The sequence below is a fragment of the Nyctereutes procyonoides genome, unplaced genomic scaffold (genome assembly GCF_905146905.1).
Source record: "Nyctereutes procyonoides isolate TBG_1078 unplaced genomic scaffold, NYPRO_anot_genome, whole genome shotgun sequence".
Classification (NCBI taxonomy): Eukaryota; Metazoa; Chordata; class Mammalia; order Carnivora; family Canidae; genus Nyctereutes; species Nyctereutes procyonoides.
The window spans coordinates 62810564-62824600 of record NW_026575046.1 but is presented as its reverse complement, the minus strand read 5'-3'; the positions used below and the strand labels follow the sequence as shown (position 1 = coordinate 62824600).

The window sequence follows — 14037 nt, the reverse complement described above, 5'->3', positions numbered from 1 at the left end:
AGAGTTTTGTGAGAAATCTGCTGCTGTTTACATGTAGGCCGCCGAAGGAGATGCTATCCATACCCTGTTCCGTTCCTCAGCTCAGATGGCTGCCATGTAAGCGGGCAGTCCCTTACCCACAGAAGGCCTCCTCCCTAAGCCCCTGGTTCTCCCCTCGGGATATTTTCTGGTCTCTGTGTTGGTCAGGCCTACAGTATGAGGAGTTACCCTCGAACGTTGTTGCTAATGAAGGGGGCCGTTGGAGAGGTACCCTGGCTCCCTCCGCCCTCTGTGGGACCTCCGTGGGGAGTCTGTTCTATGCGGGGTAACCTGACGTGTCCTGTGGGGGCTCTCTTCCCTCCCAGACCCCCCTCCCTGCACCCTGGTCTCAGGATGAGCTCTGGAGGGAACCTAATCTGCTAATTTTAAGACATTTAAAGACACTGTGGTAACGGAACGTGCAGAGGCCAAGTGCTACTTGACGGCTAAAGCCTAGAGCAACCTTTCCCTCTGTGAAACAGTGGCCTTGACTTCAAGATGCTCTTTCCAGGCGGAATGAACACAGGGGCCCGTTGTTAATTCTGACTCCATTTCAGAATTTTCCATGGTACAGCTCACGTTTGGTGAAAGGTTTCCCCTGCCCAATGAGGGAAGGCTTTGGATGAATTTAAAACTGTAATTTCGACACCATAGTTTGACTTCATATAAAAACAAAACAAAACACCTTACACAGTTTTGTTTTGTTTGTTTGTTTTTAACTAGAAGAAAAATATCAAAATGTCAATGCTGTGAGCAAGTGGCAGGACTCCAGGAGATTTTTTTTTTTCTGTTTTCTATTTTGGGATTCTTTGAATAAATAATCATATTTTATAGTAAATCACCATGTCTATATTTTTAAACTGTGCTGACCAAGCAGAACAGCTGGGCAGGAAGCTGCCTGTGACTTGTAATTCGTGATTCCTATTCTATCTTCCTTGCTCCTGGACCTGGCACTTTCCTGGGGGCCCCTCTGCCACCCTGTCCCGATCTCCCTGCATTCGCTGGCTCCAGGCCCTGCCCTGATCTGCTCTCACAGCCCCAACAATCACTGAAGACTCTTGGATACATCGCATCCTCCCTGGGTGTCACTTTCTTCTTGATAAAATGGAGCTATAACAAGAAGGGTAAAGATAGTTTTGAAAATAAACAAAAAACCTGACCCGAGCTCTTTCTAAGGTGGCTGAAGGGAGAAGCCAGGTGGCGAGATGCATTATTTATTTCGCTGGGAACATTAAATCGCTAAGTAGGCCGTTGAGCCTGCAAAGACTGGCCAGGTAACCGTGGACTGAGAGCCACAGAACAGGCCTCGACAAAAGATACCATTTGAGGACCCCTTGGATGAGAAAAAACTAAGTCCTGAAGTATGAGTGGGAAGGTGGTGGTGCAAGGCAACAAGAGCTAAATTATTCTGTACAAGGAAGCAAGGGGAGTTCTGAGGCTCTTCGAACATCCCCCGAAGGGGGGATAGAGAGGGAGGGGGGACGTGGGCCGCAGACAGTCAGGTGTGGAATGTCCAGGGCATAGCATTCTGCGGAGAACAGGATTCCCAGTGCCCGCCAGCGAGGGCAGCCCTCTCTTCTCAGCCTTGAAACCATTAGATGCAACAGGCAGCCACATCGGTGGTGGTTTTGAGAAATCAAAGTGAAAGAGGCTTAAGCAGGTGGAGAGAAGAGACCACAGGTTTATGAAGCAGAACGTACAGTATCCACTAACCTAATCAAAGCTGGCTATCTGCGTATTTTAGGATGGTGGAATTATTTGCAATTCTTCTTTTTGAGGAACAATCTATTCTGAACTTTCCGTTTTGAACCTGTATATGAAGTATATGAATAGGGTGGGGGAAGCCTGTGAAAGTTCTATTTTAGAATTAATTCTGGACGGGGCGCCTGGGTGGCTCAGTCGGTTAAGCGTCTGCCTTCAGCTCAGGTCGCTCCCAGGGTCCTGAGATCCTGCCCAGTGTCGGGCTCCCTGCTCAGTGGGAAGCCTGCTTCTCCCTCTCCCTCTGCCCACCCATGCTTTCTCTCTATCTCTCTCTCTCACTCTCTCTCTCAAATGATAAAATCTTAAAAAAAAAAAAAAAAGAATTGTTCTGGACAAAGTAGATGCCCACCCTAAACCTTTGGGCTAAGGCACAGGGGGGTGACCATCAGGACCAGGCCTGGCTAGGTGTTCCTTACATCTCACGAGGCACCGCGTGCCCTCCCCATAAGTGTGAGCTCCCCGAAGGGAGCCATGCCCTCCTTGAGGCCTCTGGGAGCAGAGTCAGGCTTAGGTCATGTCAGAAGTTCACTCTAATCCCTCAGTGCTTCCAGAAACCAGAGGAGAATCAAGTTTTGTGTGTCCTGAAGCTTATACAATTTCTTTAAGGACAGGAAAACCAAACAGGTACAGGGCCTTGGAAGAGGCCCATGTAAGTGTGTGGGTCTTGAAGCTTTGGGGGCAAATCTACCTCTGAGGGAAGCCTCCTTCCCCTCTGACTGGAGACAGACCTTGGGTGAAGAGGGCAGCATCGTTCCCTTGCCCCATGGTGCCAGAGCCAGCATCCTTGATTCCCCTTCCCCGGTCTCGGTTTAGTCTCAATCAGCCAACATCAGAGGTGCTCCAGGAGGTCACGAATGAGTGCGACCCATTTTACCTTCTAAGTCAGGCCTGGCCCAGCCCTCCACACCCAGGCTTTCCTCACCCATTCCTCCATTAAGCAACAGATATGGGCTGGGCCAGAGAAGTCTCTGCCTTCTAGAAGTTTTTGGTCTAGTAGAGCAGTTTCTACAGTAGTCTACAGTCTCCCTTCTGAAGTCCTTCTGTATCTGGGCGTATGTATACGTTGTGTATTTACCTTCCTACTGCATCAGGATCTTGGGGGAAAGTTAGTCTGTGTTGAAATGCATGCACACCACATTTCTTCCATGACACCACCCAAGTCGGGCTTGGAATGCGCCTTGAAAGAAGAGGGAAGGTAAAAATGTTACTGTGGTTGGATAAATTACTCTATTAGGAGAGTAATACCTTCTGCTCGGGTATGCAAAGGGGTGGAATTTGGCAGCAGTGTATATATATAAATAAACATATTTTTAATTTACTGCAAGTCAGTGCTTGTCTTTACGCATCTTAAGCCTATAAAAATGATCCCAACTAGGAAATAAAAGTTGTGGATTTAAAAAAAATTAAAACCTGGACGTGAAAACCTGGGAATTTTTGTTGTTGCCCTATAATTTAATTCCTAACGTATTTGACACAATCCAAGTTTCACAGATTTTTTTTTCCCCTTTTCAATTCTGGCAAGCATGTTAACAGGAGGCAATTATGCGAATTAATATAAAATCCTTTTATTAAAAAAAACAGAAAAGCCTTCATTTCAAGGGGTAATTTAATATTCCTTCTGTGATGGTGTTGATGTCATAACTTGTTTGATTAACTCTTCAAATGGTTTCAAAGCACTTCAGGGTGGTAATTTATGAACTCCTAATTGATCTCCCCCATCTTGGTTTGGCAGAGTGGGGCCTCCCGGAAACCGTGAGGAGGCTGGAGGCCTGAACCCAGCTTCCCTCTCAGACAGGGGAGCAGGCTGAGATGGACTCTACCTCTGCGCCTGGGCCCCGTGGGGAAGGAGAGGCTCTGGCGCAGGGCACTGGGGACCATGACGTGTGACCAGGCCAGCTGTGGCTCCTGACTCCTGAGCAGCCGGGCTTTGGCCTCCTCCGAAGATGTGTGGAAATACTACAGGCAATTTTACAGCTCATGAATTCAGGAATAGAGGGCCTCGGGCCCACAACTTTCAGGAGCTGCTTCCCACTGTGCGTCACCTCAGAACATGAGGCCTCGGTGCGTGGGGCAAACGGGAGGTGGGGTAGACTGAGGGGCGCAGCCCTCACGGTGGGCCTGCCACCTCCCCTTCCCCGCCTGGCCTCCTGTCTCGGGACTGTGCAGGGGTAGCTCTGGGCCTTGGGAAGGCGTTGAGCCAAACACTCGCTTCTTAAGCTGCCATGAAAGCTCACTTGAGTGGCCAAGGCTGGGCAGGACCCAGGGCAACGGTCATACAGTCGCTACCTCTACTGTGCGCCCAGTGACCATCTACTCAAGCCCCCAAGACACGAAAGAGCTGCCCCTGCTTCACAGATGAGCAAAATGAGAGTCAGGGGTTAGTAACACAACACTAGGCGATGTGACTGGGCGTCACCCAGGCAGCCAGGCATGCCACCCCAAGTCATGAGAGGGTCACTGTATTCTTGGTCACAAGGTTTACGCTCCCGAGGGCAGGCCTGGGCCCTTCGTTTTTGTGTCTCATCCCTTATGTGCATCCCAGCGCGGTGTGCAGTCGGGGAAAGAGCTCTCACTGGCCTTGGAGTCTAACAAACCTACCTGGGCTTCGGCTTCCTCATCTGTAGAATAGGGATCATGTCCACCTCATGGGTTGTAGGGTCAAATGAGAGGATACAAGTCCTCGGCACATCGACAGGGGCTCAGAAAATGTTTTATGAAAGAGGACAAGCAAGGAAGCAGTGAGGAGGCTGGATGGAGAGCTCCCAGTTGTGTTGGGAGCTAAATTCTGAGCGCGGGGTCGAGGGTCTCTGTAGAGTAATTGTGGCAGATGGGTTGGGGCGTGAGTAAGCCTGAACATTCTCCTATGGGTGTTAGGGCTCATTTGCTCATGTGCAAAGTATCCGCGAGGCTTTGGGGAGGAGGAGAAAGGACTCTCTCCAGCTTGTTTGACATCTGGTGCCCGTGCCAGGCAGGGTAGGCCCAGACCATCAAGAGTCCCTGGAGGCCAAAATTCACACACTATCTGCTCTGGAGTCAGGCTGCAGAGGACAAAACAGAGCTGTGACCCCTGGCACCAGTACCTGGAGTGGCTGTTCCTGGGGCCTGGTCCAGGTTGAAGTCCAGGCATCAAGCAGGGGAGTGAGATGTCAGCCCTGCCCCCGCGGAGGGGCACCAGGGCACATGCCATCAGACTCTAAGGTACACCTTCCTACTGTCTGGGCTTTGTGATGTGGACAAACCATTCCACTCCTCTGTGTCTCAGCTTCCTCATCTGAAAATGGAGGTGATGAGGTACTTCCTTCATAGGGCTGTTTCAGTGCTGAGTAGTAAATGAGTTCATACTTATAAGAAAAGTTTTTGGAACCACACCTGACACATCGTCAGCACCAGGAAACATACAGATTCACAAGGGTTGTGCAAAGCCCAACCTCGTTGGGCCTCGTTCCAGGACATGCTAAGGGCCAAGCCTCCAGCCTCGCTGCCCCTGCTCTGCTCCTCATCGCTTGTGGGGCAGACAATAGCCACAGGGACCCCACCCTGAGACAGGACTCAGCGTCCCCTCCAACCGAGTGCCACCCTGGGACCGAAACGTTCCCAGTGAGGTCTTCCAGCTAATCAGATGGCCTCCCTTGTCACCCTTAGCACAGATGTGCTTTTGCCCCCGAAGAGCCCCTAACTCTTCAGACTCTCTCCCATATCCGACCCCCTAAACCCAGGCCCAAGTTTCTTTCCTGGTACAGGTCTCAGCTCAGAGGCCCTGCAAGTGTCGTTTATAAATGCTATTTGGTGGAACCAAAGAAATTTTCTCGTGAATAGAACAAGCAGGGGCCACACGTGAAAGGGCAGGCAACTGGACAAACACCAAGGACACTCGGGGGCTGGGGCCTTAAGTGAGGAGGCCTCTCCGCACACGCACCTCACGCCCCCTCCCTTCTCACTTGGGAGCCTTTCCCTTTAGAATGTTTTCAACTTTCCTGAGCAGTCAGAGCTCCCAGTCCCCATCGCTCTCAGGTTCCAGGCTCATGAGGAGCCATTGGGCCACAGGACAAGAGCACCAGGAGAGCCCCAGGCTGAGACGCAGGATGGCTTCCCACCTTCTTATCTACACACGCTGCTGTCTTGGCCAAGTGGCCCTGTCCCTTGGTGACCCAGTCTGCCCATCTCTACCAGGGCAGTCATCCCCACCCTTATCCTCCCACCAGGCCTGGGAAAAGCTTTAAAAATGATTGCTCTTTCCAAATGATGCTTCGCATTATCCAGGACACCGAAAGAGTTCTCCTTCCTGGGCTTTTGAGTGCTACACTTGTCATTTGTGCTGCCCTACACATGATGGGAATCACTACGGTGTTTCTCTCTCCCCTCCTGCTGAGAGATTTTTCCCCTCTGCTGGCTAAATGGACCAATGAAGAACCTAGCTGGAAAATGATATGTAATACGGTGCATCCAATGCCTCAGGAGGGCCTGATGGGCTTTGACCCACCCTATTATCCTTTAGAAATGGTCATTGAACTGGAAGCTCAGATTTGGAGGGAGGGAAGTTGAGAAAACTCTGGAGCCTCTCGAAAAAGATGGGGCAGGCCTGTCATACTAAGAGGATGTCAGCTGTTCTCTGCCACGCTAGAAACAGAGTGGAAAGGAACCTTCTCACCCCCACACCCAGGCCCTCAAAGAACTTGACTGGACCCAAGAGGCATCGGCCTCCCCACCAAAGGGCCTTACCTGTGTGCGTTGGGGCCTGGCCGGGGCAGGAGGTGCTGGTCTGTGGGGCGTGTGGCAGCCGCACACCCGGCCACCTCCACTGGCATCCAAGAGCCTATTTTTAGGGTCAGATCTGCTGACGCTGACCTTGTGTGCTGCCCAGTCTGGGAAGAGACCCGTGGCATCTGCTTGCAAAATGATGTGCTAGTGTGACCTGAAAGCCTTGACTTTGGGAGCCCTCCACCTGGAGCCCACACGCCCGTCCGGGGCCCGGCGTCGGAGGCAGGGCACGTGGCCGACCAGGGCGGGGACAGGCAGGGGGGTTTGCCAGCTTTGTTTTCTGGGGATTGACAAGGCCAGGTGTCTGTGGGGCCCTGCCCTGGGCTTTGTTCCAGAACAGCTGGAACAGGTTTGCCAGCTGATGCAGAGCCTGTGTGAAGCCTGGGAGCACCCAGACTGCAGAAGGACTCTCCACTCCAGTCTTTTCCAGGAGTTTGGGTAGCCACCCCTGGGGGCGTGGGTGGAACGGGGGTGCAGCACAGCGAGGGGGCGGCGATCCGTGAAACACAGCCGACAGAGACTCTGTAAGCTTGGGTTCATTTGCGTTGTGTCATCTCACGTGAGACCTCCAGCAAGCGTCCAGTGGGGAAAAGAATCATAATGCTGTCCTCTTGTGATTATGAGAGTTAAATTAGATGAAGTGTGGAAAAACACTTGGCAAACATTTAAAAAATACCAGATGATACTAGGATGCCCCAAAATATTTCCAATTCAACAGTCACTTCCAGGTCTTTCTTCCTGGTGGGGCCTTCTCTCAACCTGCTGCCTCTTTAGCTCTAGGCTTCTTTGCTCCAGGAGCGCCCCCACCATGCCCCCTACTATGATCCTCCTTTTTAGTGCTGAGAGCCATAGTCCTGTCAAGTCTCCTCTAACATTCTACTAAAATCTTTCCAGATCTTCCCACAGTTCCTTATAATTGAGTGAGGTGTTTTTCCACCCTTCCCCACCCTTGTCACTCTCTTGGGGGCCTACTTTAATGTGTGAAGGATCAGGGGGAGGGACAAGGGGTCACCAGTCTCCCCATCTGCTTCACTTAACAAAGTCTTCTTGTGTTGGGCTCATCACACTGTCTACTGCAACCTTGTATTCAGCAAACCAAAGATCCGCCTCCCCATTTGCGTGTTTAGCTATGGCCAGTTTTATCGAGGGTGATTGTTTCTACCAGAATTTTTCGTTGTGGAACTGCTGAAAGACTCAACTTTCATTGATTTCTTGGTGCAAAGAATATTCACAAGGCAGAGACTAAGGACCTGAGTGTATAATAAGGTCAAAATGTCAGGGTCCAGATGTCCTCACTGTCAAGTGCTGGAGTCAGAGTAGCAGAGTCAAAGGCCCTTCTACAATCACCCCAAGAACTAAAGGAGTCAGAAACGCTGGAACCGACAAAGGTTGGAGGATGATTTCTGTCTGGTGAGGAGCCTTGAAGGTCCGGTCCCAGCCCATACCAGAACCCCAGCCAAGTCAAAGGTTAAGGAAGCAAAAGGGGCCTCTGAAGATGTAGGTTCACCAGGGGACAAAAATCAAATATCTAAAGACATATGGGATAGATGATTGATAAGAATGGGGGGTAATATTTCACACTGTCTAGGAAGGATATTCAAGTAAATAAAGCCAAGAAAAGAATTAGGTGGGGGCAACCCGGGTGGCTCAGCAGTTGAGCGTCTGCCTTCGACCCTGGGCATGATCCCAGAGTCCCAGGATGGAGTCCCACATCGGGCTCCCTGCATGGAGCCTGCTTCTCCCTCTGCCTATGTCTCTGCCTCTCTCTCTCTCTCTCTCTCTCTCTGTGTGTGTGTGTGTGTGTCTCTCATGAATAAATAAAATATTTTTTAAAAAAAGAATTAGGTGGGTTGCTGGAGTATCACCTGCATAGGGTAGACCCCACATGTAGTTAATCGAAGACTACTCCCCACTGAACGGGGAGCCTGATGCAGGGCTCGATCCCAGGACTCTGAGATCATGACCTGAGCTGAAATCAAGAGTCGTTTAATTGACTGAGCCACCCAGTTTCCCCCCCTTTTTAAGATTTTCTTATTTATCTTATTTGAGAGAGAGAGAGAGAGAGATGAGGGAATGGGAGTGGGAGTAGGGGGAGGAGCAGAAGGGAAGGAAGGAGACAGAAAGAGAAGCATGGAGCCCGACTCAGGGTTTGATCTCACAACCCTGAGATCACAACTCTGAGATTACGACCTGAGCCAAAATCAAGAGTCAGAGGCTTAACCGACTGAGCCACCCAGGTGCCCCGACAATAGCACTTCCTGTACAGCTCTAAGGGCAGAACTCAGGCAATGGGTTCTCCTCCAGGTCGTCTTCTGTGGACTCAACACCCATTCCGCTGGATTGGGAGTGGGCCAGGTAACCATCAGCTGGACTTGTGGGTGTCTCCACCTGTTCCACCTGTTCCAAACTCCGGGGCTAGTCCGTCAGGGCTCTGTGCAATGGCAGGCCACACTTGTGCAGGTAAAGTACGATCTGTAGAAACAGTTGTCATGTTCCTTGTAGCTTCTTGGGAATTTCCACGTCAGCCTTTGACATGGGTTTCCCCCCACCACCACCACCACCACTTCTCTGACCCATGTTACTTTCATTAGCAAACTTCTTTTCCCCAGAATCTCCCAGACTTTCTCCACTTTCAGATGCAGGTAGGCACTGCTCTTGTCCCAGCTCCTCTGGATCAGAATCCCACTTAGGGCCAGCGGCAAGGTGTGGTCGGCCCAATGCCCTCCCCAGCCAAAGATGTCCATGCCCGAATCCCTGGGACCTGTGAATGTATCTTGTTACAAGGCAAAGGAGAATTAAAGTTGCAGATGAAATCAAGGCTGCTAATCACCTGACTTTAAAATAGGGAGAGTGCCCTGGACCATTCAGGTGGGTCCAGTGTAATCCCCAAAGTTCTTAAAAGTGGAAGAGAGAGGCAGCAGGGGAGGCTCATGTGATGCGGTATGGGAAGAATTCAAATCCCTGTGCTGGTTTTGAAGATGGAAGGAGGGGCCACAGCCAAGTTGGAAAAGGCAAGGAAATGGATTCTCCCCTAGAACCTGCAGAAGGAAGGCTGTTCTGCTAACACCTTGATTTTAGCCCCGTGAGACCCATGTCGCCCTTCTGACCTACAGACTGCAAGATAATAAATGTGATGTTGTAAGCCACTGAGTTTGAGGGAATTTGTTACACCAGCAACAGGAAACCAGTACATAAGATTTGATTCATACATGACTTTCCTGAGTCCAGAAGATCCAGAGGCTCCTAGTGCTCTTTGGACACCTGAGTTTACATGGACACTGAATCCAGCTAGAGTCCGGGAAGAGGGCTCCCACCCAGAAAGGTGGAGGGCGCACCTTCGTAACAGATGTGTGTAGTCTGATGACCGCAATAAGTCCTGTGTCCTCCCAGAAATCTCTCTCTTCTTTCCTGTTAAACAAAGCAAAATAGGGCGCCTGGGTGGCTTAGTCGTTAAACTTTTGCCTTTGGATCAGATCACGATCCTAGGGTCCTGGGATCCCAGGGTCCTGGGATCGAGTCCTGCATCAGGCCCCCTGCTCTGCTGCTTCCCCTGCTTGTGCTCATTCTCTCTCTCTCTCTCTTTCTCTCTCTCTCAATAAATATAAAAATAAAATCTTTAAAAAAAACAAACAAACAAAGCAAAGCAAATAACCTACCCAATGCCATTGTGTGCAGCAGAAGAGACTGTGGCACAATGCAGGAGACAGCTCCAAATTCAGTATCCAGCCTCCTGCTCTTAGAGGGTGGTTGGCTGGACCCCTTCCCCAGGGAATTTCTCCCTCCACAGACTTCTGTCCCTGTCCCTGCCCTGTCCACAAGGCTCCTCCCTGTAAGTGCGACCCCAGATTTCCTTCTTTTCCATCCCTGGTCTCTCACCTTCCTCTCTCGAGCTGAGTCTTTCAAGGGGCTCCAGATTCCTCTTCCCTTCTGATTACGCAGAGCAGGTAATGTGCTCCCTCTCAGTCTCAACCTCCCAAGCTAAGCCTGGGACCTCTGCAAGGTGTTCTCCTGGATACGTCATCAATCAAAAGGGGAATTTTTTGACTCCCCTAAATAATAGTGTCCATTTGACCCTGGAAACAGGAGGCCCTGCCCTGAGCTTGGTTTTTAGAGGTCCCTGCATATCACAAGCGTGTAATTGTTGACACACTACTACATACCTATTGGAAGGGCTAAGAACAAACAAAGGCCCAACAATACCAAACTTTGGTAAGATGCATTTGTCTGTAAAACCAAGAGGAGTGAGTTCTGTTATACGTAACTTTAGGAATAAAAAGGATACATGGGTGGGGCACCTGGGTGACTCTGTTGGGTGTCTGCCTTTGGCTCAGATCACAACCCCAAGGTCCTGCGATGGAACCCAGTGTCATTTTCCCTGCTCAGTGAGGAGTCTGCTCCCTCTCCCTCTGACCCTCCCCACCCCCAGTTGTGTATGCTCTCTCTCTCTCAAATAAATAAATAAAATCTTAAAAAAAAAAAAAGGATATGTGGGCACCTCTTTCACTTGGCTTCGGCACTGGTCAAGTATATGACACGAAGCTCTAGCCACTTTTGTGATTGACACCATTCTTGCTCTGTGTTCTCAAAACAAAAGGTAACTGAGTCTGAATTCCATGCAGGTTAGTGGATTGTGTTGCTGCTAACCTTGGGGTATGGGGAGGATCTGAGCTGTGGAAGTGCTTAGGTGAGAGAAAAGATGGCTTATTTGGCTTACCGAGTCGTCCACCCAATACAAAAATCTGGTAGTGGTGAGTGCCTATGTTATCTCTATGCTCTGCTTCGGGGTTTTTGAAGGGATCCAGAATCAGTGTGATAGTCACAACTGTTACACAATAACTGAATAATATGTTGGTATCTTAAACAATTCATAATATTCTTTTAGGTATAGGTAGGTACATCCAGATGTAATAAGTGTGAAGCATAATGTCGATTCTTTACATTGGCTACTAGAATTCTCAATGATTTTATTTTATTTTTTAAATAATTTTATTTTTATAACAATAGTTTAGGAGAACTTTTGAAGACATCAGCTAAGGCTTTCAGGTACATTTAGATAATTTTTATTTAAAACTTTTGAGATTCAATAATTATGTATTCATCCTTTTATTTTAATAGCAACTTTGGATGTTTTAGAAAAAGAACTATCTTGAAAATATACATGGAAGTAATTTTGTTTTTCTATTGTTTTCATTTAATTTGCATTTTGATAAAAATATTTACATTTGTTCACTTTGAGTTCGATTGCATTTCATTTTTGATCCTCCAGAGCAGCACTGTCTGACAGAAATATAATGCAAGCCATGTATACAATTGAAAATTTTCTGGTAGCCACATTAGAGAGTAAAAATAAACAGGTGAAATTAATTTTAATAAAATATTTTATTTAACCTACTATACCCCAAATATTATCATCTCACCATGTAATCAATATGAAAACTCAATGAGATTTTTGACATTCTTTCTTCCGTACAAAGTCTCAGATTTTAAAACACTTGCAGCACACCTCAACTTGGACTGGCTATATTTCAAGTGCTCAATAGTCCCAGGGGGCTGATGGGTTGCATGCCAGACAGCCCAGGTCTAGATCTCTGAGGATGAGACAAGGTGGTGTGGGGATGGGAATATGGGATGGAACTTCCATCGCCCTTCTTCCCAGGCCTGACCTGCCTCCTTCCCATTGGATGACCACAGACCTTCCCTCCTCCCAGCATGACTTGTCCCCATTTCCTGAAGCCTATTGTACAGAGGCCTTAGAGGTTTCTGCGGCTCGCCCGGAGTTTGCAGGCAGCTGGCCGTCCACATCAGTTGTGAAGCTGTCACTCTTGACTCTGATAGCCAAGCAATGTGAGGACATTGTGTTTGGAGAGAAGGCCTAAGCACCAGGGATGTTTAACTGAAACCGATACCTCTGTTTATCTCCCTGGCTGTCAAAACACTGAGCATGCCTGCTGCCTGCCTCCTGCTGGGGGGCTCTGGAGCCCTGAGGACCCAGGGCCTGGGCAATGGGCAGGGGTCCCCCAAACTCCTCCCTTTCCCAGAAGGCTGAATGCCATTTGAGCCCCATGCAAGTCTGTCAGTGACCTTGGCAAACGGGGAACTTGTGTCTCTATTAGCACCTCTGTCTTCATGCCAGGACTTGTTGATTTTACAGATAGATGGCACTTCCCTCTTCACGGCCCGTTAGTAGATCAAAGTGACATTGATGAGGCTTGACAGTGTGATTACTCATGTGTGGGAAGCAGGAAAGCAAAAGAGGGAAGAGCATGTGCTTTCAAAGCATAAAGACTTAGGTTCAAATCCTACCCCTGCCACTGAGCCCTGAGCTGGTGCAAGTCCCTTAACTTCGCTGAGCCTGTACATTGGAAATAATAACAGGACCTTACCTATAGGTTATTGTGCAGGTTATAGAGGATAATGCATACAAAGCTCTTGGCTTAGAAGAAGCAACGAATATGTTCTAGTCATTGCTGTTCTTGTTCTCATTCTCTAACTGGTTAATTTTATGTTAATGCTCACCGGATGGATTAAAAAGTCCTTAAAAAGGATTAAATTAACAAAATGTTGGGAGCCAACATTTACTGAGGTGACACCCTACTCTGTGTCCAGACTGTTCTAGAAGCAGGTGGCAGAACAGGGAGGCTGGGAATCAGGACCTTCCTTAGGTGAATTCACTGTCCAGTAAGAAAGCAGAGATCCCAGTGAACGCTGACAGCTCAGTGAGTAAGGACTGTGATGGGGTGCGCAAGGGCCAAGGGTTGCCCAGAAGAGCCAAGGAGCTGTAAAAATGCTCTGAGAAGACCCACTTTGGCACTGGGGGAAGAAGGCTGGATGGGAGCATCTCATGATAATATGCTTGTCAGTTATGGACCCAGTAGGCACTCAATAAATACTTGTTGCCTGAGAGTAATGTGACCTCATACCGTTATGAAGTTTTGTTCAGTGACAGGCATTAGCCAACCCACAACAGTTTAGTCAAGACAAGTCCCTTGAGCTAATCCTATCAGCTGGAGTGAGCTCAATTTTAGGAAGGGATTGACTTTGACACATTGTGTACCCTGATCAGTCAGGGTCCAACAAAGGGCAGAGTTCATCAGGGATGGTTTACATGAAAAGATCGGGGGGGGGGGCGGTTTGCGTGTGTGTGTTTAAGATTTTATTTATTTATTTATTTATTCATGGGAGACACAGAGAGAGGCAGAGTCATAGGCAGAGGGAGAAACGGGCTCCCTATGGGAGCCCGATGTGAGACTTGATCCCAGGACCCCAGGATCATGACCTGAGCCAAAGGCAGATGCTCAACCACTAAGCCACCCAGGTGCCCTACATGAAAAGATGCTAAGGAAGGGATTACATACAGAGTGTGAGCAGGATTAAGGGAACATATAAATAATGCTGAAGTACCTAGGAAGTAGCAACAGTGGAAAAACATAGAACATAGAGGTGTTCCACCCAGCAGACGAGAACAAGACTCTCAAGGATGGCAGAGCAATGAGGTGGAAG

At 49.0% G+C, this 14037-nt stretch overlaps 1 protein-coding gene across 2 annotated transcripts in view; it reads right to left on the bottom strand.

The window, feature by feature from the left end:
- The window catches only part of DUSP29 (dual specificity phosphatase 29), a 32456-nt gene extending 25836 nt beyond the window's left edge, over window positions 1-6620 (bottom strand). The window contains exons 1-2 of one of the 2 annotated variants that reach the window (XM_055325531.1): window positions 6499-6620; window positions 2855-2956 (exon numbers count right to left, since the gene is read on the bottom strand). In XM_055325531.1, the coding sequence (XP_055181506.1) occupies window positions 2855-2956; window positions 6499-6584 (188 nt within the window). In that variant the 5' untranslated portion in view covers window positions 6585-6620. The remainder of the gene's footprint in view (window positions 1-2854; window positions 2957-6498) is intronic. The other variant, XM_055325532.1, reaches the window with a different exon arrangement.
- Window positions 6621-14037: the final 7417 nt, after the last annotated feature.